Consider the following 25,170-nt stretch of genomic DNA (forward strand, 5'->3'; position numbering starts at 1 on the left):
GATCTAAAGAAAATATAACATTGAAAAATTGGACTCGAGCTAACTCAAATAACTCATGAAAACTCAATACAACTACCCACAACGGGCTTGATTAGGACTGAGGACTGAGACATTGTTTATAACCGACAAGACTAAAGTACTATGATCTTCAGGGAATAACTGGGCAATGTTGAGAAATTCTAAAGGATTGATTTGGTGTTGACGTTCGTTCCAACTGACTGGACTAGGATTGATTAGGTACAATGATAACCCTTAAACCTCTTTGAAGGTGAATTTAACCAATTTCAGTGTCACACCCTTGATAACATTTTAAATGAACCCTGAGATTTTATTGAATTCTGTACACCAATCCATTAAACAATTCATTAATGTAATGATTATTCAGAAAAATAATTTTATTGCACTCTTGAAAAATATTGACAAATAATGTTTTCATTGAATAACAACTTCCACAAACATATTTCAATAATTTTTCATGCAAAAATAGATTTTTGTAAATCATTTTTTTTCTGAAAAATATATTTTTTTTTCCTTTTCTTTTTTTTTAGAAAACATTTTCTTTTAGAAAAATTTTTGGGAAAGCATTTCCTTTTGGAAAATCTTATTCTTCTGGAAAATATTTCACTTTTGAAAAGCATTTCTCTTCTGAAAAATATTTTTCTTCTGAAAAACATTTTTCTTCTTTTAAAATAGGTTTAAAATCCGAATCAGGAAGAAGTTTGAATTTCATTTTGATTCAAATGGCTCGGCCCATAATGATCGTTGGATCGAGATGGACTGGGTCATTATTGTAAAAGAATGGATTCTTTATTGGGTCGGTGCACCCATTTTAATTTTCAAAAACAACATTTGATCCTTGAGGACAATCATACACTCTGATCTACACCATTCACATCACTAACATACATTCATCAATCAACATGCTCCATTTAATAAACAACCAGGGAACACCCACGATAAGTTCGAGTCGTGACCTACTGGGAAGGTTTCTAGACTCTAAGCTTACTACGTGCAATGCATTTTTATCTGGCCTAATAAATAATAAATTTTTTTCCCACAAATAAAATTCAAATATTGTCCAAATGGGGAAGAAAGTTCAAAGAAAAAGAAAAAAATGCCACACAAGGAGCATTCGGGTTTTTAAGCCTCAAAATTCCTTTCTTTTTATACCCAGTCTTAAGCTTACCCATGAAAGTCCTCTTAAGTACCGTGCGAAAAGTCAAGGAAGATAACAAAGCATGATCAAACAACAATTTCAAAAGTTCAGAAAAAGAAAAAAAAAATGGGGCCTGTTAAGTTGAAAACCCGAAAGGGCAATTTAGGCAAAAATTAAAGCAAGCTCGCAAGGTTAAAAATCCGAAAGGAAGGTCTTGGTAATAATTAGAGCAAGGAAAAAAAAGTCAGCTAAGTTGAAAACTTGCAAGAACGACTTAGGCAAAAATTAAGGTAAGCTCACAAGGTTGAAAATCAGAAAGGATGACTTTGACAAGAATCAGAGCAAAAAAAAAAAGAGAAAAAAGCTCACTAGATCGAAAACCTGAAAAGGCGATCTAGGTAAAAGTTAGAGCATACTCGCTAGTTTAAAAACCTAAAAGGGCAATATAGGCAAAAGTTAGAGCAACAAAGAAAAATAGAAGAAAATCTCCATAGAGTTGAAAAACTAAAAGACGGTTCGAGCCGAAACATCTGAAGTCCGAATAATCAAGTTCAAGACCTAGCTTAAACCAAGCAAAGACTTAGAAATCACGAGCATCGTCTACGATTGATCTGAAAATTTTCTACTTCTCCAAGTGAATCAAGGGGGAAAAGGGTGAATTTCATGATGAGTCTCAAAAGGAAATATTTTGTTTTCTTGAGCCTACTCAAAATCTTCAATATAAAAAGTCGAAATTAAAAGTTGAATCTTTATTACGTTTGTCGTAATCAAATATTTCAAACCTTCATACAAGGGGCACTTTCTTTCTTGATATGTAGTTTCTTCTTTATACTAGGGGCATTTTTTATTTTTCACAAAATGTGTTCAATACAATGTTTCCTGTCAAACTAGGCGTATTTTTGATCTCAAGCCTAATCAATGTTAATCCTAAAGGATAATGGGAATCCCGAATTTAACGTTACCCTCTTGATAGCAATTTTTTTGAAAACCCCTGTGGTACAAAGAAGTTAAAAAATTCATAAATTTTTTGAAAAACCTTGAAGTTCAGACAGAAGCATTTCTGGTCTCATTACCCTTTCACCTAGAATAGGAGATATGCCATTCTTTCTTTCCCAGATTCCTGAATGTCTTTCCCATACTTATTCATTCTTTCTCAGATTCATTTATTCTTTTCCAGATTTATTTATTCTTTCTCAGATTCATTCATTCATTATAAGATTTATTCATTCTTTCCAGATTCATTGATTCACTTCCAGATTTATTCATTCTTTCTCAGATTCATCCATTCTCTCTAAGATTTATTCATTTTGCTTAGATGCCGCCGAGGGTTATCTTGGAATTTTCTCAGATACTACCGAGGGTTATCTCGAATTTTGTTCTGTCGCCATTGAGGGTTATCTCGGATTTTGCTCAGTTGTCGCCAAAGGTTTTTCTTGGATTTTGCTCAGTTGTTGCCGAGGGTTATCTCGGATTTTGCTTAGATACCACAGAAGGTTATCTCGGATTTTGCTTAGTCGTCGTCAAGGGTTATCTCAGATTTTGCTCAGTTGCCGCCAAGGGTTTTCCTGGATTTTACTCAATCGCCGTCCAGGGTTATCTCAGATTTTGCTCAGTCACCGTCGAGGGTTATCTCAGATTTTGCTCAGTTGTCGCCAAGGGTTTTCTTGGATTTTGTTCAATTGCCGCCGAGGGTTATCTCAAATTTTTCTTAGTTGCCGTTGAGGGTTATCTCGAATTTTGCTCAGATAGCGCCGAGGGTTATCTCGGATTTTTCTCAGTCGTCGTTGATGGTTATCTCGGATTTCGCTCAGTCCCTGCTGAGGGTTATCTCGGATTTTGCTCAGATATCATTGAGGGTTATCTCGGATTTTGCTCAGTTGCCATCGAGGGGCTGAGGGTTATCTTGGATTTTGCTCAGATACCGCTGAGGGTTTTCTTGGAATTATGCTTAGATGCCATCGAGGGTTATCTCGGAATTTGCTCAGATGCCGTCGAGGGTTATCTCAGATTTTACTCAAATTTATGCTCAGATCTAGCTCGGACCATCTCTGAGATTTATTTCAGATTTCAAGTACACACAATTGCACATTTTTTAGTCAGAGAGAATTATCTAAAATTCCAGGATCTGACACTGCTAGTGAGAGCTCGCGTTCGAAGACCTAACAACTTTTAGTTCGGGGAGAGTTTTATGCTCAAGGGTCCGAACGCCCCGATAAATTGCTAAATCAGGCTGCAAAATGAACTGTCATTAGCTTTGACATTCAGATATCGCACTATCTGCCAAAATAGATTTGCTATCTAGTTTGCTTTAACCCTCTGTCAAAGAGGGGCATCTATAGACACCCCATTTTTGTACTCGCTTGATTAATCAACTCGTCAACCCAATTGCAACGGTTCCCAATGATGGATGATTATTCCAATGCTCTATTTTGTTACTAGATATGTTTCAGAAATTTAAATGAGGTATCTCAAACAATGAAATAGTAGAAACTGTGCTACGCTAGGAAAATATAACCCCAAAAAGCCTAGAAATCATCATTTTTCAGACAAAAAGAAGCTTTACGATAAAAATCACTAAAAAATGACAAAATTACCAAAATATCCATAATCTCAAAACATCCCTAGAGTCTACATTACGCTTAGGAAAATTATTTCAAACACATAAAATAACAAATAGAAATCAAATAAACCATTTTGCCAATTTTCACAAAATTCGATAAAATTATGAAAATACCCCTCATAAATTTCACGACCATTTCGCACAAAAAATTTCATAAATGATACAAAATAATATTCTCATTGGATTCCTTACGAAAAATCGATTCCAAAACATCCTAGAACATTTAAAAATGACTTAAAACGAAAAAAGTCCTCTTCAGGGGCAAAACGATAATTTTTCAATTTTAACAATTAAAAATTCTGAAATTAATAATTAAAATAGTAATTAATGTAAAGTGAAATCCTAATTAAAATTAAATTATTTTTTCGTTAAGTCAATCAAGTGAGACTTAAGTCAAAATCCTAAATTCTAGTCAATCAAATGAGACTTAAGTCAAAATTCAAGTCAATCAAGTAAGACTTAAGTCAAAACCCTAATCAATCTAATAAGACCAAAGTCAAACCCTAACCTTAATAGAATTCTAATTAAACTCTAAAACTATCTAAAAGAAATATAATCTAACTCTAACTCTATCTAAAAAACTCTTTAAAAAATCTATAAATAGGGGTCTCTACAACCTATTTTTGCAGGTAAAAATAAACCATAGAAAAAGTAGGTTAAAAAGTCTCCTTAGCCTTTCCCAAACCCTAATTTTGAAGCCCTAACTCCTTACCTAACACCAAACCCCAACTTTCGCTCAAAAAATACCAATAAATCTTTCAAAAATGCACAGAAATCCATAAAAAATTAGGAAGCACTTAGATCTAAGGACAAGATACTTCATCTTGGAGATCCGTAGTGGATCCAGCAACGAAAATGAAGTAAGCAATCACAAGCAAAGAATCTCTCCACCAGCTATGAGGGAACTATCGTTGTGATCATTTAGGTATTTTTCATTCTTATTTTTTATTATTAGTTATTTAGGTCTTTTAGCAATGTAGTTTTATTTTCAAAAAGTAGAGACCGACGTTTGCCGGGCGGGGTTTGTGCCTAACACCTTCAAATCCCGTAACGTGATCCCCGGACCCATATTTTCTTTCGTAGATTATTGTTATTTAACTTTTAGAGTCAATGTTCAGTTCCTAGACCATAATAACTAGGTGGCGACTCCCAAACCTCAAAAATAAAAAATGGATCAACGCACCCTGTGGATCGAGGGCGCTTTCACCTAGCAGGTCCCATTTTCCTTTTTTTTCATTTTTGAATTTTTGGAGATACTGTCTGACCATGATTTGCTACCTTCTTTGACTTTTTCACACGGTACTTAGGAGGACGTTCATTGATAAGCTTAGGACTATGCATAAAAAGAAAGGAATTTTGAGGCTCAAAAATCCAAATGCCCCTTGTGTGGCATTTTTTTTTATTTTGTTTTGAATTTTCTTCCCCATTTTGATAATATTTTTTTTTTATTTTTTTGTGGGGGAATCTATTTTTTATTTTGATGTGGTCGGGCATGAAGTAACTTCTCAAGTTGCCTACGTACCCCAGAATTTTGGGATCAGACCAAAACGTAGTTCAAATTATTCCCTCCCCTATGTTAGGTAATCGGGCTGAGAAAGAAAAATGCATTATTTTTTTTTAAAAAGGCTGCAAAGGGCTGAGAAAGGAGATATTGAACTGTATAGTATGAAAATTGATTCAGCCAAAGATGGCCTCCTTAAATGTAGTACCGCTTGATCTGGTCAAGGTTGGTTGACTCTAGTAGTTCAATTCTATCATGATCTTGAAATCTGATGATTTTTTCAAGCAATATTTTTTTAATAAATGAATCTCTCCAATTGAATTTAGACTTCCTCCTATGGTAGAAGACGAGTGCTCAATTTTCTTTGAAGTCTGATGGTTAAATCCTTGACTTGTAAGGGGTGAATTTTGATTTTCTTGTCAAACGTGTGAGTGACTCTTCTTTGATGAGTTTGCATGTGGTACAGAACTCTAAGTTGTTTTTCTTCAATCAAGTTTAGTTCTTCATACCCTTGACGGATCTAATCTGCTCCTGACAATTGATTTTTCTTTCATATCACATAACAACGAGCACTACAACTTCCGTAGAAAATCGAGTCATACTAATAGTGCAAAAGATAATTTCTTATACCAATCTCAATGTGATTGAAACCTCTTTTATGATGATAGTTTCAAGATCTTTGTTGGCCACTTTAATTGCTCCGTTGGTCTTATTCTGGGAGCTCTATTATGTTAAGAAGTCCAACATTGATATATTTCGTAACTTCTCATATGATTATGTAAGTCCATTCTGGTTTATACATGTGGTGTTTCCATAGGACGAGTATATATTTCGTGTTGAACACTCAAGTTTATCCAACATATCCTCATAGGACCACGCAAGCAAGTTTTTTGAATTTTCTGAATAAATCCATTATCTCTTTATGTTCCTCTAGGGATAAGTTAGTTCCACTCTAAATTTCTTAGGAATTATTTTTTGTTTCGAGGTCAATGACTTTTGCTTCCTTGATTAGAGATCAAGCAAGACATTTATCTCCTTGAAGTCAATTAATTAGTTAATTCCTTAATACGCTTAAGGTATTCAAAAATTTCGTTTATTCATTTGACTTCAGATAAGGCGTCTAACACCATTGCAAACTCGACAAACTAACTTGACTCAAAAGAGGGAAAAAAAACTTAATTGCTGAATTGATAAAAAAAACTGGATTCAAGATTCAAAAACTAGAGACAATTACCCACAACGGACTTGATTACAGACTGAGAACTCGGGACACCATTTCCAAGTAGTAGGATTGAGTCTTCTTCTTTGGAATCTTTGCCTTGTTCAAACTTACTTCTTTTCATTTGGCCAAGGCTGCATTTAGTGGCGAAAACTCATTAGGGACCATTACTCTAGTAAGAGGGGGGTTGGGAGGCTTATGATTGACTAAGCGGATGAGAAGGATTGGGTCAAACGAGAGTTGAGTGTTGGATACCATGTTCAAAGTCTGAGGATGTTGGTGAGTGGGTAGAGGGTTGGTGATAACATTTGATTGCTCAGAGGCAGGGACAGTAACTTTTTTGGTGTCAATGAGATCTTGAACTGTGTGACGAAGAGCGATGCAACGATTAGTAAGATGACCGGAATTTTGGTGAAACTCACAAAATAAGTTGGGATTGTGAGAAGTGGGGAGTGGATTTGGCAAAGGTCGAGGTTGGAGAGGTGCAATGAGCCCTTTACTTAATAGTTTTGAAAGACAATGCTTAAAGGCATCCCAAGATTGATAAATTTCCTACGTGGTCGAGGTTGATTAAGATTAACTTGGTTACTAGGCAGGATAGTAGATTGGACGGGTGTATTAGACGTATTGGCTACATAGGCATAATTAATGCTAGACTTGGAATTGGTGAAAGGCTTTTAAGTTTATTATCAGAAGGATCGGAAAAGACTCTAAAAGCGAAAGCATCTTCCACTTGGCTACTGGCTTGCAACAGAGACTCGAATGTAGGAAGCTATTGGGAGACTAGATGCCGAGTATATCCTTATGAGAGGTTTTCTAAGATAATAGCCACTTGTTCTTTCTCTGAAGGTCTATCCCACATTTGTGCAGCCTTGGCCCTCCAACGACCGATGAAATCGTTAAATGTTTCTCCATTCTTCTGTTTAGTTGACTCCAAATCCTTTCTTGAAGTTTCAATTTCAGTACTGTATTTGTACTGGTGCCAGAAAGCCTTTGATATATTCTCCCATGTACCTACTGTAGTTGGATCTTGAAACATCAGCCATCATAGAGTTGGTCCTAATAGAGTTTGTCATATGTTCGGCGTTAAGACCTATAGTGCGCATGTTAGTGACATATACTTTAAGATGGATTTGACACAACCCACTCCATTGAACTTATCCATTTCAGGCATTACAAATTTCTCTAGCAATTGAATCCTAGGGATACGATTCAAAGCTTCAATACCTATTGCAATCTCATCAATACCCTTTATACTCTTCAGAGCCGACTCTAATTGAGACATCATGTTGGCTAACATAGGATTTTCATCGATGGGTTCTTCATTTTCATCAAGTTCAAAGACCTCATGTGAATGTCTTGTTGCACTTTTTTCTACCTTCTTTCCTTTTGGGTCGTCAATGGGATTGCCTATTGATTCTGAAATCTGTTCTAAGGCTTCTACCTTGCCTTTTATACTGTTTATATCAGTAACAAAGATTGTCAAAATCTTACGGATCTCTACAAGCTCAGATTCTGAAACCATTTCTGACTGTTGACTTAGTACTGACGTTTGTTCTAACTGACTAAAATTAATATTTTATTTATTAATTTCAAAATTAAAAAATTATCGTTTTGCCCCCGAAGAGAACTTTTGCGTTTCAAGTCGGTTTTCGATGTTCCGGGATGTTTTGGAATCAATTTTTCATAAGGAATTCAATGGAATTATTGGTTTGTGTTATTTATGAAATTGTTTTACGTGAAATGATTGTCAACCCTTATGAGGGGTATTTTCGTAATTTTGTCGAATTTGGTGAAAATTGGCGAGATGATTTATTTGATTTGATTTTATTGTTTTATGTATTCGAATGAATTTTTCTAAGTGTAAGGGGGCTTTAAGGATGTTTTGATGTTAGGGGTATTTTGGTAATTTGATCATTTTTTACATCTGCAAGATGATGATTTCTATGTTTTTGGGGTTATATTTTCCTAGCATAACATGGTTTCTACAATTTTATTAGTTTGAGATACCTCATCTGAATTTCTGAAACATATCTAGTAACAAATAAAACATTGGAATAATCATCCATCATTGGGAATCATTGCGATCGGGTTGACGAATTGATTAATTAGGCAAGTGAAAAATGGGGTGTCTACAGCACGATAAGCCTCAACTCTACAGATGAGATATTTCCTTATCTTGGATAACAATTATCATAACATGGGGAAAACCAAGTCATTTTCCCCTTTGCGAATGATCTGAGTCATCTACCCAACCTTCATGCGGTAAGCTTCATTTGGAACAATTCTTATTTCTTGAACCTTTGGAAAGAGTGTCCCTTTGAAGTAAAAAAATAATAAGAATAAATATACTTATTCAAAAATGACATGTTTTACCAAGTATTAGTGTCACGTTGACTAAAGGTATATAAGAGTGAATAAAAAAGGCATTATACTCAATAATGCTCTGGCAACAATTGGCGTTGTCCGCTCCCAAACACCCCTGATAAATAGTTGCTTTAAAAATTAGCCAACTGGTATGTGCAAATCCTTCAGCATGTAATTCCTCTAGTCAGTTGGCGTTGTTCGCCCCCAAGCACCACTGATACACAATTGCTTTGGAGATTAGTCAATTGACGTGTACATATTTTTCGTTACGTAACGTTTCCAGCCAGTTAGCATTGTCTGCCCCTGAGCACCACTGATAAACAGCTGCTTTAGAGAATGGTCAACCGATGTATATATGCCTCTCATCACATAGCGTCTCTAGCTAATTGGCATTGTCCACCCCGAGCACCATTGATAAACAACTACTTTGGAGACTAACCAACCAATGTGTATATGCCTATCATCACACACGTCTCTAGCCAGTTGGTGATGTCTATCTCTACCCCCGAGCACTACTGATAAATAGTTGATATGGAGATTTACCAACTAGTATATGCAAATCTTTCACCATGTGGTTTTTTTATCCACTTGGTGTTATCTGCCCCTGAGCACCACTGATAAATAACTGCTTTGGAGACTAGTCAACCGGCATGTACATGTCTCTCATTATGCGGTGCTTCGAGCCAGTTGGTGTTGTCCGCCCCCGAGTATTACTTATAAATAGCTGCTTTGGAGATTGACCAGTTGATGTGTGCATATTTCTCATCATGTGGTATTGTCAACAAATTAACATTGTTCGCCCCCGAGCATGACTAACAAATATAATCACTACAAAGACTAGCTGACAAGAATGGCTTCCTAATATCTTGATCTATGCTTCTTGTTACAAGTCATCATACATAAAAAGGAATGTACCAAGATATTCAAGTTCAAGAAAAAAAAAATTATTTTTTTCGTATAGTTGTCGAGAGGGAAAAACGAAAACTAAAGTTGCTAGTTGCCAAGATTAAAGCTACTGCACTAAAAAAATGTGTATGTTAGATACTATACCGAGCAACGTCACAAAAAGAATCTAATGATCTAAAAAGAAAATATGAGTCGAATGTTGAATTAAAGGTCATCTTGGTATTTTAATAAAGTAAGACATGCCATAAAAAGAAACATGCTAAAAAAGGATTAATGCATCAAGAATACAAGAATACATAAAATAAAAAAAAATATTCTCAATGATTTTCTAGACAAAATCAACTCGAAGTCGAGAAGTATCTTTTCAAGAAGTCTGTTCTTCCGTGATTATTCTTAAAGTACCAAAGAAATCATCGTGCCCAATAAATCAGCAACATGGAATTAGGGATAAACTTTTCCTAAAAAAATAGTTTCTTTTATCGGAAAAGTGGTAGAAAAAAAGTTGCATCACCTATTTGAGTTCTCAAAATTAAAGCAACAAAAAGAAAAAGAATGAAGAAATATAAAAGAACATAGGTGTGCTCTGTTTTGAAAAGCAATAATTGATATGAAGGTGTACCTGTCTCTGTGGAAACAAATAGATAAAGGGGTATAAAAAAAAATTAGAGAAGGGTGGGTGATGATGTTTGTTATTGAATACAAATAATAAAAAGAAGAATAAAGAGATGAAGCACTTCAAAGAATAGGAAGTCAACCTCGTATTGTTTAAAGATCGACATGAGATCTAGTAAAAAATACCCATCATATCTAGTTCTCTGTGAATTATTCGTTCAAATTGGCTTTTTCCCAATCTTAAGAATAATTCGAACAATGTTCTATTGTACCCCCACAGATTCTTGTAGATTCACAAACAAACTTCAACACTGAGATTCTCTCAAGTTTCCAAAGAAAGTTGGACGAATTTCAGTACTGCAAAAAATGAGGGTACAGCTTCTATTCTTACCCACACACAAGAAAATAGATAAGGAGAAAACAAAGAGATACCTTCCTGTTTTTTGTTACAGAACAAATAGGGACTAATAGAAATCTTCCTATGAATCTGTGGCCTCTAGAATCTCTGCAGTCATGAAGAAATCTTAATGATGAGACATTCACAACTCTTAAGAGATGAAAAAGCAAAGACTTTGGTACAACTTTTGCCTTCCCCCACTGAAAAAAATAATAATAATAGAAGAGAAAGATTACTTGTTAGTTCATCTGTGTTCTCTCTTGCCTCCCACGTCCTAATTTTAACAAAATAAGGGTAAAATAAAGTGATAGAAGAGGAGGGCAACATCAATGATATATATAAAATGCCAAGAATTTTGATCAAAGAAGGACACTCTCTCTTATCCTATCGATAAGCGAAGAAGACAAATATACAATCTCTAAGAATCTTGGTTAAAGAACACTCTCCTACCATATCTATAAGAGACATGGTTTTAAAACTCGGTTTTGCATCTTATCTTGTCTTATCCAGGCTCGATACCGAGTCGTCTCGAATGAGTTTCCTGATAAGTTTGAGATGTCTTGTTCAAAAAATAAAAATGTTGAACGTGAAGTATTAAATCTCGATCAAAAAAGTGAATTGTGCATTTGTATCGTTCAGTCCTGATATCGAGTTAACTTGGATGATACGTCTCGATCTCGGTCTTGGACAAGTTTTGAAACCATGATAGGAGAAGCAAAATTTTGGATTTCCTAACTGAAATTGGTTTCCTGAACAAAATCGCAGTCGTGAAGGCAAGCTTCCAATTTGAACCCATTTAGGCCCACTGTGAGCCCATCCAAATCAGCTCAGTTCGATATGAGGTGAATCAATAAATATAAACTGACTCAGTTGGAGGTTAAGGCGACTCGGTCACGACTCAACAATAGAGCCTTCTACATCAACTCACGCGTGTGTTGAAAAGGTGTGAACCCCATTTTGTCCAAAGCGTACCATCTTAAAAATATAATTGAGCTTCTTGAAGTTGAGCTTTGAGTTCACTACTAAGGCCATGTTCATTATCATCACCAATTGAAGAGGTTCATCTTGATGGTGCTTGGAACCCATGTGTATCTTTGAGCCTTTGCAGAAGTGGAGAAGTCTTGGAAGATGAGAAAAAAGAGAGATGATAACATGCTTCTATATATACTCAACCTTGAGTTTAATGAAATTAGACCCCAAAAGATTTAATGGTTTTTATTTCATTTTTTATTTTATTTTATATATGAAGCCTATGAAGCTTTAAGTTCAGCATATTTGGGCCCCCAAAAGATTTGATGATGGGGATTGAACAAAAATTGATGGTGATATGATACAGTTGGTCATGCTATTTCTCATTTAAGCCCATCAAATCTACTCATAATTGTGGTTGATCAATTTTATGTTTTTTAAGTGCAATCTTTAATACAAATCTTTGGACGTTGAGGTAAGGAGTCCATAACCAAGTAATCAAACAGTCAAACCATTATTTCTAAATATTTTGGATAAGGTAAAGTCACCTTTTCTTAGGTGAATGTAGCAAACACATGAAAAGATGAGAGCCTAATTTCATATAAGGCAAATAACAGTGTTAGTGTAGTTGGGTTGAAGAAAAGAAAATAAGAAGAGTACGATCCTATGCATCTCAGCCACCGTAAAATGTGAATTTGGACACTTTGTGGAGTTTTAAGTCAGGGCATCTCAAATATATCAAGGCTTGAGTTTCATAGTTTTAGGCTTAATCTCAAACGTCTCAAAGACACCGAGGATTGCGAGGAAGTGCATACATTTCTAAACTCAAGTCTGCCAATTAGATCTTGAAACAACGAAATCAATAAAAAAAAATGGGGAATATCTGAATGATTCAACTTATGTAAAAAACATGAGCGTTGGTGGAATGGTACATCTTCGCCAAAGCATACTCATACTTGTCAACATGATCAAGAATGCATCGCCATTGGTGACGCATCCGACAAAGCATCCACTTTGTAAAAAAAGCCCATATTTGACGGTCTCAGTCTGTCAAATTTTGAGAAATTTGACGGACTATCCCGTCAAATATGCCTTTAAAATATTTTCTTGTAGAATTTTTTTTTGATGGTTCTGAACTATCAAATTATTGTAGAATGAACTTAAAAAAAAATCCATAGAGTATGGTCGTCAAATATGGAGGTTTAACAAACAATAGCACGGTCCTCTAATTCACCAGTCACAATAAACGAAATAGTAATAAAAAAATCTAAAAAATAAAAAAACAAAAGAAAAATTATAAAACATGCTCCAAATTAAACTAAACAATTTAAATTTTATATTATATATTGAAATTTCATTACTAAACAAGCTCTAATTGAAGTAATTGGGCATTTACAAATGAAATTTAATCACATAATTGCTTAGAAATAAAACACAATCAGAAGCAAATGGTCATGATGCCTTTGATCTCTTCTGGCTTTCTCTGCTTTACTGTGTCTTTTTATTTTCCTCAAGATTTGGATTTCCCCTACATTGCCATTGTTCTCAAAGAAAAAAACCTTCACCATGCCAAATTTCATAGACCCGAATAAGAAGGTTATTAAAGATAAAATCACAAAAAATAGCAATAAAAAATGATAAATTCACATACCTGAAAGTTCATTGTAACATTAACACCAGAGTAGTTTACACACTTGGAGAAAGTTGTCAATAACCAAAAAGAAGGCATTGATATCTCCATAGAAATTCATTCTCCACAACTAAAACAACAAACAGACATCCATCCCCATCTTGTTGGAGAAACTTATATCAATAAATAATCAAAGATAAGGGGAAGTAATGGTGAGCACATGGAGAGTATGATTTACCCTTTGTAGAGCTGGTTCTAGGGCAATGAATAAATATTTAATGTTGGGTTAGTGGACTCTGACAGTTTCACTCAAAATGATTGTTTAGGTCAAAATTTTCATTTCAAAGGGTCTTAACAAGGGCAATGTCTAGGGAAGCGAAGTGTTTCTAGTATTTTGATAACATAATTTCTTCTCAAACTAAAGTAGTTTTTGAACTAACACAATAATAATAATCTAAACAGCAATGTTGTCGATCCAATGCAATTTATAAAAGCATGAATCAATTACTTCAGTTAAAGCTATGCACCAATCATACATCAAAATATCCTACAAGAACCAACTCATTAGGAGAAAATTTAATCATCACAACAAGACACTCTAGTACTCTTAAGGAACAAAAAGAGTTCATACACTTAAAAGACCCTAAGAATCAAATTCATTGACTTTCTGCCTGACAATTTGCATTATATTTTTTACTATACCCAAGAATTAAACGAAACTATATGGCTGAAATTACACCATTGGGATAACTTCAGCCTAAGAGACTCCTAGTAAAGAGACCCATCAAATAGTGATTCCTATTCGAGTAGAGCTAATTGTTAGCTTACCTGTCTAATTTTAACATAATTGTTTTGTAACATGGTGCCTGCCGAGGGCGGCATTTTGTCCGGCAATATTGGATGTATTTGCAGATATTAGAACTTAGAGAGATCTACAACATGGGAATTTGACAAAGAAGATTTACAGACAGATAAATAAATTTACCTCTTCAATCAATTCTCTTCTTTTGAAGCTCTAGTATCACTGGAAGCTACACCAGCGATGGCATGAAGTTTTATGATTTGGCTAGCTATAAGCTGCAAAGAGAACAAATCCAGTTAGTTAATCTGCTTGATTGAAAAAAAACCCTCTTTCACATGAGACATGGAATTAATCTAGCTGACCTCATACATAAGATGATGATTTTTCATTGAAATGTTGATTATATAAAAGGACAATTCTAAACATCACTCTAATCTTGGTTAGTAATAGTAATTAAAAAGGAACTTTGAAAGTGGTCCAGCTAGTTTTAATGAGGATCACCAAGAGAAAAAATAGAAAAAAGAGGATAGAATGAGTTTAATAGAGATGCATAATATGCACAGATCTTATAGTGTAAACTACATATTATAGAGATGTTTGAATTAAGAATTTAAGATTGAAATAATTTGAAATAACTTGTTTCATCACCCAAACATATAAGAATTTAAGATTGGATATTAGAGAAGTAATCATCCAAGTACTGAATGTGATTAGTCCATGATGACTAATTCAGAAATATAAATTAAGCAGATTGACTTGTGTGAGATCTATAGATTAATGTGGTCAGTCCATAGAGTAATGTAACTAAGTCGTGAACTAAAAATCAGCATCGTTAAAAATAAAAATATGAACCAATTAAAATAATTTGAAAACAAAAGTGATAAGGACTCCAATTAAGAAATTATACCTAAAATGAGACTATTTCCTAGTGCTTAGTAAGGCATCTCCTAATGGTTCTGGATTTCTTAGGTCGAAGATCAAGTGGCAGGTACTTATTGTTGTTGTAAACTTTTCTCAAAATCTTTTTTAAGATTTTTCAAAGTGGATTCTTAATGGTTCTATCGATTCATTATCAGATTGAATGCTTTTCATATTGAGATGAACGTAAAAGAAAGTTTCTTTTATTTGTGTTGGAAGAATGTCTTCGAGCGAAACAGATGGATCTATATGAAAATTAATTTCGAATTCAAGAACGAAAATTTTTTTATATAAAGATATTGAAATTCAATGAACATTATCAAATTATCAAGAAGATAAAGTTAGATAGATCAATTGAACCTAAAATGCAGCCTAGGATGATCTTCGAATTCGCTTTAAAAAATAAAAAAACCTAATAACCATTATGAAAAAAAACAAATGAAATCCAACGGGTGGGTTGCCTGTCAATTCTTCTGTTAGAGAGAACAAAAGAAACTGAGAGAGAATAGAGAGAGAACAAAATAAAAAAGCCAGTGAAGATGAATCGTTAGAGAATTTAAACGTTTATTGTGGGCCCAATTTGGGTTTCCACGATCCGAATTTGTTATTGAAATCCGGATCGGGATGTGACACATATCGTACAACCCAAAACCATATCCAACTTGTTTATTTGGACCTTTTTATCAAACCCATATCCGGATCCTATCCGTCCAACTTAATTGATCCGAGTGGTCGAATAATTTTTTGTTCACAGCATTGTGAGCAAATCAACACCGTTTTAATATAATAATTTTTTTATTTTATTTTTTATAATAAAATTAAAAAAAAAAAGAGATATATTACAGACCTTGTTCGGTGAAATTGAGAGAGTGGGATTCAAGAGAGAGAAAGAGAGGGGCGTTGGACTAAGTTTCTTCTTGTTCGAGTGAGAGAAAGAAGATGGGAGCTTCTTCGTCTTCATTCGGTTATTCGAGAGCTTGAAGACGAGATCAATGGGGGAGCTTGAACATGAGTGAGCTGAGATGGTTGAGAAAGTGAGAATGAGTGAGAGAGAGAGGAGAGATCTATTTTAGAGTTTTTTTTTTGTGTTCTTTGTTCATCTAAAACAAGGAGGAAGAAGAAGAAGATAGGTTCTGCGATTTAGTGCTTGAGGGAGGTGAAACTAAATAGCTCAAAGCTAAAGGAGGGTGGAGTAAAAATAATTAATTTTATTACTTAAACGAAAAGGTAGACCTACATAGGAGTAAAAAGTAAAACAGGGAGAAAATTACCTCAGAACGAGAGAGGTAAAAATGGCTGAAAATCTAAAAAACTTCAAAGGCACTAGAAGACGAATGCACAAAGGAAGTAGAATGGTAGAAATAAGTGTTGGGGGACCCCTTATTTATAGTAAGGCAAGAAGGAGTACATACGCCTGCCTGCGGAGGACAACCCCCTCAAGGTTAACCGTTGCAGCCTTTGGATTTAGTGAAGACGTTAGTGGGACACGCAAACGACTACAGATGAGAGATGATTCGTCTCAGCCATTTAAAAGAATTGAAACGTCATTGCTTTTAATGCGTCCATATATTGATGACAGAAATAATGATGAGAGATAATACCAACCAACCAGGAGAGAAACACATGTCTCGAAAAGATGACGAGACTTTGCGTTTCCTTGAGAGGGTAACCACAATGTGAAAAAAGCCCAAATTTGACGGACAAAAAGGTCTAATTGGCGTGGAATTTTCGTTGTAAAACTTTTTTTTCCGACGGGCCAAAACTGTCAAATTAATGAAGGATGGGAGAAATTCGATAGCACTAAGCTGTCAAATCTGGAAATATCTAGAATTTCGACAGTCCTAGACCGTCAAAATTCAGTTTCTAAAATTCTTAGGCTTTGGCTCGTTAATTTTTTCTGTCAAATTTTCCTCTTTACTTGTAGTGAACATTGGTACTTTATCTAGACCGTACATGTGTCCTAGCAGATTAAGCGGTACCTAGAGCGAGCCAGTCCTGCCTAGTAGTAGGACAGACTAAGTTAGTAACGTCTGGTCTGACGTTACGTACCCAATTACGTACATGTATCCAAAGGTTGCCGGAACCTCCTCCCACAAATTTTTGTTACCAATCCATCAAAAGTGAATTTCTCTCCATGGACAATTTACCTCTTTTGTAACTTTCTTTGACCTCAATTATAACTATTGAACTCTCCTTGAAGAGGATCACAATCCCAGAGATAAAAAACCATCCTTGGTTTCTGGAGAACTTGCCTAAAGAGTTGGGTGAAGCTGAGAAAACAAACTACGAGAACATTGATCATTGCAAACCTGCCCAAAGTGTGGAAGAAATAATGCAGATTATACAAGAGGCACGTACGCTTGTGGAAGGTTCTAAACTGGTGGACAATTGGTTTCAGGGAAGGACCTTGATGATGAAGAAGTCGATATGGAATCTAAGTTCGATTGCAGTGACAAGTTTCTTAATATGGTGTGAATGCAGCCTTGGAATCTAAGTTCGATTGCAGTGACAATTTTCTTTATAGTGTCATTTGTGTTTTATGTAGATTTGTGGTATATGTGGGTGGAAAGACTGTTCCCATCATAATTAGTGTTGGTCAGCACTTTGAATGGATTGGAGGTAATTTGGGTCTCTCCATGAGTTGCCAACTTGTTTGATGTGTGTTTCTCTCTATAGACTTGTGAGCATGTTTGTTTGGTTTGGCCTAAATATCTTGATATATAGTGGGAACTTGTTGATTGATTTAACACGGGAAGAAATTGCTCCTATAACTCATGTGTAAGGCCATTGGTGGTCGTGTTGTACTTGGTGAGACTTCTCTAGGATCCAACTGTGAAAAATGAAGCAATAAAGAGAACAAAAACAGTCACACAAACACAAGGATTTACATGGTTCAGCAGCATGCTTATATGTCCACGGATTATAACAAAATCTAATCACACTATGTTTTTCTGAATTACAGCCCTAGAGATCTCAAGTAATAAATGACCTGATGCTAATCACACCTCAAAATCTAATTCCAAACCAGCCCATCTAATGGCCAACTGAGCCAAATACCACCTATTTCCAAGGCTGACTTGGTCCGCAAGTGTTTGAGATCATTGTGGTTAGGTTCGGCCAACCCAACCCAGTCCGTGAGTTTTTCATTGCAGAGAGCCTCCTTCTATTGCCACACCATTTTTTACTAATGCCACCCCAAGATGTGTGCTAATTCTTCGGTTTCAGCTCAAATAGATGCTCAGCTGCTCATCTCCCCAACTCTATATTTCCATACACTCGGCGTGCCCCAAGCAATGCCCACCCCAAATATTGGTGTCCGGTTCAATTGGCAAACTTTTGATAAGCTTCACTACTTCCTCCATGTGCCAAGCTCATCCAAGAAGATCAACCATACATGCATAGTGCATGTGTGTCGGCTTAATATCTTGAGAGAGCATTTCATGGAAGTACTTTATCCCCATCTCAACCAGATCACCATGGCTGCCAGTTGATAAAACTTTCAGATTGGGCTGATTTTTTGTGAGGATGATCTCTGTGGTGTCTCTCCATATAGGACAAATTTTGTCTCCCAATGTTGTCTCCCCAACATTGTCCCCTGATGGAGACCCTATACATATAATATTGACATGATTCAAGCATGTCCAAAAAAAAATACTAAGAAAACCATTGACAAAGAGTGCTTTGGTGCAAGTTGAATGCTCTAAAAAAATTATCGTGAGAGAGAAAAAATTTATGCAGGCGGAGAGAGTAAGAATAGATGTAAAGCTTACTGAAGATATAACTCAAGATACATCTAAATAGTGTGAGAGAATTTATTTTATTGACCACTTTGGGGTAAGGTGTGATCTACCACGTAAAGCAGTGACAAGAAGGGTGAACAATTTTAAAGTACAATTAAAGAAAATTCAAAGACAAATCATATTCTACCTCTCATCCACATTGTATGTGATATATCAATTGACAAGGAGGTTGAACACTTTTAAAGTACAATTAAAAGAAAATTCGAAGACAAATCTTATTCAACCTCTCATCCACATTGTATATGGTGGTGCAACTAATCAATATACCTATCAGAAGAAAAGAAAAAAAGAAAAACTCATCAATCCTGTCTGAACATCCTGGCATCAGACTCCTTGTACACATTTCTTGCTTTTCCAGCATTGAGGGCTCAATGGGGCAGAAATGCCTTCAACTATAGAATTACTCCCATAAGAATCGACATTGATTGTTTGGCCGGCGTTCAAGCAATGCTCCTTACACAAGTAGAGTTCATCCTAGAATCAATTCAGGAGTATTTCAATGATGAACTAAAATATCAGGAACACTTCCATCCAAAAAACTTGCTATTTTTTTTTTCATTTGGATTCCCACAAAAACCAATAGTGGATCCAGGTACTTTCGACTTAGGAAGCCAAGTATGTACCGAACAACATTTTGTGATCCAAAAGTGCTTTCGATAAGTGGAAGCCAAAATTGGCAGGCCACAGTTATGACATGAGGTGTAAGGTGCATAGAACCTACCTATTCAATGGAGACGGAGATGAAAAATCGACAATTTTAACTTGGACCAACATTGGTCAAAACTCCATCACTGGACCCTCTAATCTCTCTCCGACAACAAAAGCATGCATCCGATCGTGGACATGCACCCAGCTACAACCAGGATTCTTCTTCACTCCCCTCAACTTCATTAATTTCCTTATCCTATTTGCTTCATCCCACTCCCCTGCTTCTGCGTACATATTTGAAAGAAGTATGTAGTAGCCACAATGATCCGGTTTCAGCTCAAATAGATGCTCAGCTGCCCATCTCCCCAACTCTATATTTCCATACACTCGGCATGCCCCAAGCAATGCACCCCAAATATTGGTGTCCGGTTCAATTGGCAACCCTTTGATAAGCTTCACTGCCTCCTCCATGTGCCCAGCTCGTCCAAGAAGATCAACCATACATGCATAGTGCATATGTGTCGGCTTAATATCTCGAGAGAGCATTTCATGGAAGTACTTTATCCCCATCTCAACCAGACCACCATGGCTACAAGTTGATAAAACTGCAATATAGGAAACTGAATCATACTCAACACCTTCGTCTCTCATTGAGTTAAACAAATCAATGACAACTTCCATTTTGCCTTGCATCCCATAACCCAAGATCATGGTATTCCATGAGGCCACATCCTTGTCAGGGATCTGATCAAAAACCCTTCTAGCAAGGTCTAGCCGCCCACATTTGGTGTAAAAATCTAAAAGTGAATTTGCGACAAAGAGATGTGAGTGGAATAGCTTTCGAACCAACAAGCCATGGACTTCCTTCCCTTGCTTGATGTTGGTTAAATTTGCACAAGCCGAGAGGACCCCCATGAAGGAAACCGTGTCATGCTTTAGATTAGTGAGCCTCATTTCTGAGAATAGGTGTAGGGATTCTAAACAATGCTCACTTTGAGAGTAACCCACTATAAGTATATTGTACGATACTTCATCTCTAAGGGAAATGTCGAAAACACTTCTTGCAAGAATTAATAATCCGCATTTAGCATACATGTCAGTCAGAGCATTCGAGACAAATAAGTCTAAGGAGAAACCCTTGCGGATTGATATGGCATGAATTTCCTTCCCTTGACGAAGAAAACCAATCCGTGCACAAGCAGGAAGTATATTTGTTAATGTAATAGAATTTGGGCATTCTCCATGAACTTGCATTTCAGTTACGAGTCTCAAGGCTTCTAACTCAAGCCTGTTTTGTGCAAAATTAGCAATCATTGCATTCCATGTGACAACATTCCCAGTATCCATTTTGTAGAACACATTTGATGCTTCCCTTGAATGCCCCGATTTCGCATACATATCAATCAGTGAGTTGGCGACAAAAACATCACATTCAATAAACCTCCTTATACTATACCCATGAATTTCCTTCCCCATGTTGAAAAGTTTCAATTCTACCAACACCGGTAGCAAAGTAGAAAGCGTAATAGAGTCTAGCTTTTCTTTCACAGATACCATCAACCTAAACATATCCAAAGCATCTCTAACAAGACCTTTATGAGAAAAACCAACTATAATAGCATTCCAAGAAACCACATTCCTCTCGGCCATTCCATCAAAAACCTTCTTCGAGGACTCTAATTTCCCACATTTCCCATATAAATCAATCAATGCATTGCAAACAGTAACTTGTAAATCCAAACCAGCCTTCACCACAAACCCATGGATTTGACTCGCAGTTTCCAAATCTTCAAGCTCTGCACACACAGGAAGAACACTGACTACAGTAACCGAATTTGGCTTCAACCAAGTAGTCAATTTCAATTTCAAGAACAAATCGAGGGCATTTGAGAAAAACCCATTAACCGAAAATGCAGCAATAATCGAATTCCATGACACAATGTCTCTTTCACGCATTTCATCAAACACCTGGTGTGAATCCCATAGATTAACCATTGCATAAAAAGACACCAGAGTATTGCCCACGAAGACATCAGTATCAAAACCCAATTTAAACACCAACCCATGGATCTCCTTACCCTTTTCAATTGCAGAGACATTTGAGCATACCTTGAGAATGAAAGGGAACGTGTGATCATCGAGTCGAACACTACCATTGCGAACCATTCGATTATAAGTGTCCAAAGCATTGTAATGGGCACCATCGATTGAGTAAGACCTTATGAGGGTGTTCCACAAGAAGGCATTGTCATTGTGAAGTAGTAGTTTATCGAAGATGAGATGAGAGGTTGGAGAGGAGCCGAAGGCAGCGTAAGTTAGCATAAGGGAGGCAGAGATGGAAAGAGAGTGGTGAAGTAGACCATGGAGAAGGGCTAAGGCGTGGGTCTGCTTGAGTTGTTTGAGGGACTGAGCAGAGGAGGAATGGTGGAGGATAAGAGAGTAGGTGTCGGACAAGAGATGGGTTGTCCTCCTCGCCCATGTCCATGAGGGAGGAGTTGTGTGAAATTGTTTGGATAGACAGAAGGTTGAGGAAGTTAAACGAAGAAGAAACGCGTAGAAGAACATAAGGTTGCATCTCTTCTCACCACAACTCTACTCTATAACCTCACGGGAAATCATATAAATGGGAATGGGACACATGCCACATCTCTACTCTATAACCTCACGGGAAATCATATAAATGGGAATGGGACACATGGTTTTAAAACTCGGTTTCGCGTCTTGTCTCGGCCATGCTAGATATCGAGCCGTCTCGGACGATTTTCAGATATGTTTGAGATGTCTTGTTCAAATAAATGAAAAATGAACACGGGGTTTAATATCTCGTCCAAAAAATTGACCTTCCTGTCCATCTCGTCCATGCCTGATATCGAGATGACTTGAACGACACGTTTCAGTCTCGGACAAGTTTTGAAACCATGATGGGACACACTCTTAAATCCATGCCCCTATTTAGATCATTGCAAAACTCGTTGATTGTAAATAGACCTTTACTATTCGTCGCCCATACTCTCAAATCCTCTCTTTCCCCCCCATTGGAAAACTTTCGAGACTCTCCAATAAACTAGCAACCTCCGGCACTTCCCAATCATTCGATGGTCTTCTAAATCCAAATTCCCAACTTGGGCCTCCTTGATCAATCCCTTGAAAGTTTGTAGCTAGAAGTTTTTTTTTTTTTTTTTTCCTGAAATGATGAATAAAGAAGGAAAAGTATCCTTTAAAGGTACCTCGCCACACCACATGTCCTCCCAAAATCTAACTTTATCCCCTATCCCCACTTTAAATGACATCCTTTTCTTGAATTAGGGAAGGTGCTTAAGTATACCATTCCAAACACTACACGTGTACATGTTAGCCTCATTACTCTCCTAACCAAGAGAAACCTCCCCATAATTACATGTTTTTGGCCACAATTACCTCATGCCACAACCCATCCCTTTCAATACCAAACCTCCACAACCATTTTTCCGACAAAACCTCATTCATTATCCCCCCCCAAAACTTCCTAAGGCCTCGCAAATTTTAGCCATACACACCTCATCCATATTCACCCAATGATTAAAAAAAAACAAGGTCGATACCTTAATAAATAAATAAAACTAATTAATCCAAGATCTTCCATGTCAAATCACTGAGAGAATGAAAGACGAATATGCAGAAGCGTACCTGAATCTATAGCGACCAATTACTTAGAGCCAAGCGGTTGGCCTTTCAAATCAACACGTTTTTCTTAAAGAATCCTTTTATGCTTTCATTTTTGCGCTCTCTCTCTCTCTCTCTCTCTCTCTGATGATGGGAAGTCAGAAAGAATGGAGTAGAATATGTGATTTGGAGACGATAACTGCTATATATATAGGTAACTAACCTTTGTTATCCTTTGGTATTTCTATTTTAGCCCATCATAAAAATAGAAATTACCCTTAAGTCTCTACACGTTAAAGGCCTATATCCTATCAGGTACATTAAAGCCCAATTTACTTGAATCTTAGTAGATCACTTTTAAAATGGGCTTAACCTTATCCACAACACATAATTATTCACATATAAGCCCAATGTTGGATTAAGGATCCAACAATCTCCTACTTGGGCTATATGTGTAACTTTATAATTATGCATTGCAAAAAAATAATAATAATAACCGTATGAGCTCAACTTTGTTGTCATTACCAAAATGTATCTATATCCAATCCGGTCCATTAATCATACCAACATAGGATCAAAGCGGCCTTCGTTACATCTGTCGTAACTCGACCCATCAATGGTCATGTATGCCAATACAACTAAATGACATAGACATGATGCGGATGTGTAGCATGGAAATTTCATACAATGTGATCTTAACATACCTATTTCCAATTAATCCACCCTTAAACCATAGTGAGATCAAACCATACCAAAATCAAAGTGTAAATTAAACTAAAACTTTATTTTTGTAGAGAATAACCTCAAAATATCCATAAACTGAAATAACTGAAAATATGTCTATATCAAAGAAACATTTAAATTACAAACTCCCACTAAACCTGAATATCCTCAAATGACATGACACCCATACAAACAGTGTGCTCATGAAACACCTTAGGTGGCAATCCCTTAATAAGCGGATCCACAACCATGGAGTTTGTACCAATGTGCTCTATAGACACCTGTCCACTCTGAACTCTTTCTTTGATAACTAGGAACTTGATGTCTATATGCTTTGACTTCGTCGAGCTCCTATTGTGAGTGAAATACAGCACTGCTGACTTATTGTCACAAACTAACTTAAGTGGTCTTTCAATACCATCCATTATGCGCAGCCCCGTGACAAAATTTCGCAGCCATATTCTGTTATTGGATGCCTCATAACATGCTATGAACTCTACTGTCATGGTAAAAGAGGCTATAAGAGATTGTTTAGCACTCTTCCAAAAGATAGCACCCCCAACTAGCAAGTAGACATAGCCTGATGTAGATTTCATACTATCTTGACATCCAACAAAATCGGAGTCAGTATACCCAACAAACTCAAGTTGATTCAACCTCCGATATGTGAGCATGTAGACTTTTGTTCTCTGTAAGTACCGCAAGACTCGTTTGTCTGCCTTCCAATGGTTTATTCCTGGATTACTTAAATATCTGCCTAACATCCCAACAACATACGCAATATCCGGATGTGTACAAACTTGAGCGTACTCAAAATCATTTTTAGGGCATTGACAGAGACTAAACTTGTCTCTCTTAGCCACAAGGGTATCACTTGTTTGCAATCTTGCATGCTATATCTCTTGAAAACCTTTTTGATATAGCTATTTTATGATGATCCAAGAATACCCCGAGAGCGATCCTGATGTATCTGTATGCCTAATACAAAGAGGTGTCACTAAAATCTTTCATCTCAAAATTCTTAGCTAGAAATCTCTTGGTTTCGCGCAATAAGCATATATCGTTGCTAGCAAGCAAAATGTCATCGACATACAAAATCAGAAAAATGTACTTACTCCCACAAAACTTATGGTATATGCAATCATCAACCAAATTCATCTCAGAATCGAGTGAGATGTTCACTTGATGAAACTTTGTCGAGATGCTTGTTTGAACCCATAATGAATTTCTTAAGTTTGCTAACCAGATTCTTTGGGTCTC

The 25,170-nt window shown here is 36.3% G+C and overlaps 2 protein-coding genes and 1 long non-coding RNA gene across 3 annotated transcripts; 1 reads left to right on the forward strand and 2 right to left on the reverse strand.

Moving 5' to 3' along the window:
- Positions 1-13,122: 13,122 nt before the first annotated feature.
- On the reverse strand, positions 13,123-16,426 carry LOC147393297 (uncharacterized). The gene is made up of 3 exons (XR_015182251.1): positions 15,945-16,426; positions 13,399-14,454; positions 13,123-13,306 (listed from the first exon to the last, which is right to left on the reverse strand). It is a non-coding gene; the product is annotated as an uncharacterized LOC147393297 (long non-coding RNA).
- Positions 16,427-16,681: 255 nt separating this feature from the next.
- Positions 16,682-17,754, forward strand: LOC147393298 (uncharacterized). The gene is made up of 4 exons (XM_086455101.1): positions 16,682-16,762; positions 17,298-17,451; positions 17,496-17,553; positions 17,643-17,754. The coding sequence occupies exons 1-4, from the start codon at positions 16,682-16,684 to the stop codon at positions 17,752-17,754; spliced, it is 405 nt and encodes a 134-aa protein (XP_086311227.1).
- An 897-nt stretch (positions 17,755-18,651) lies between these two features.
- On the reverse strand, positions 18,652-22,706 carry LOC147393299 (pentatricopeptide repeat-containing protein At1g18485-like). The gene is made up of 2 exons (XM_086456655.1): positions 22,207-22,706; positions 18,652-22,149 (listed from the first exon to the last, which is right to left on the reverse strand). Exon 2 carries the CDS (start codon positions 22,108-22,110, stop codon positions 19,675-19,677), a length of 2,436 nt encoding a protein of 811 aa, XP_086312781.1. The 5' UTR covers positions 22,111-22,149; positions 22,207-22,706; the 3' UTR covers positions 18,652-19,674.
- Positions 22,707-25,170: the final 2,464 nt, after the last annotated feature.

This window comes from Akebia trifoliata, chromosome 10, assembly GCF_017979445.1.
Source record: "Akebia trifoliata isolate Shusen 1 chromosome 10, ASM1797944v1, whole genome shotgun sequence".
NCBI lineage: Eukaryota > Viridiplantae > Streptophyta > Magnoliopsida > Ranunculales > Lardizabalaceae > Akebia > Akebia trifoliata.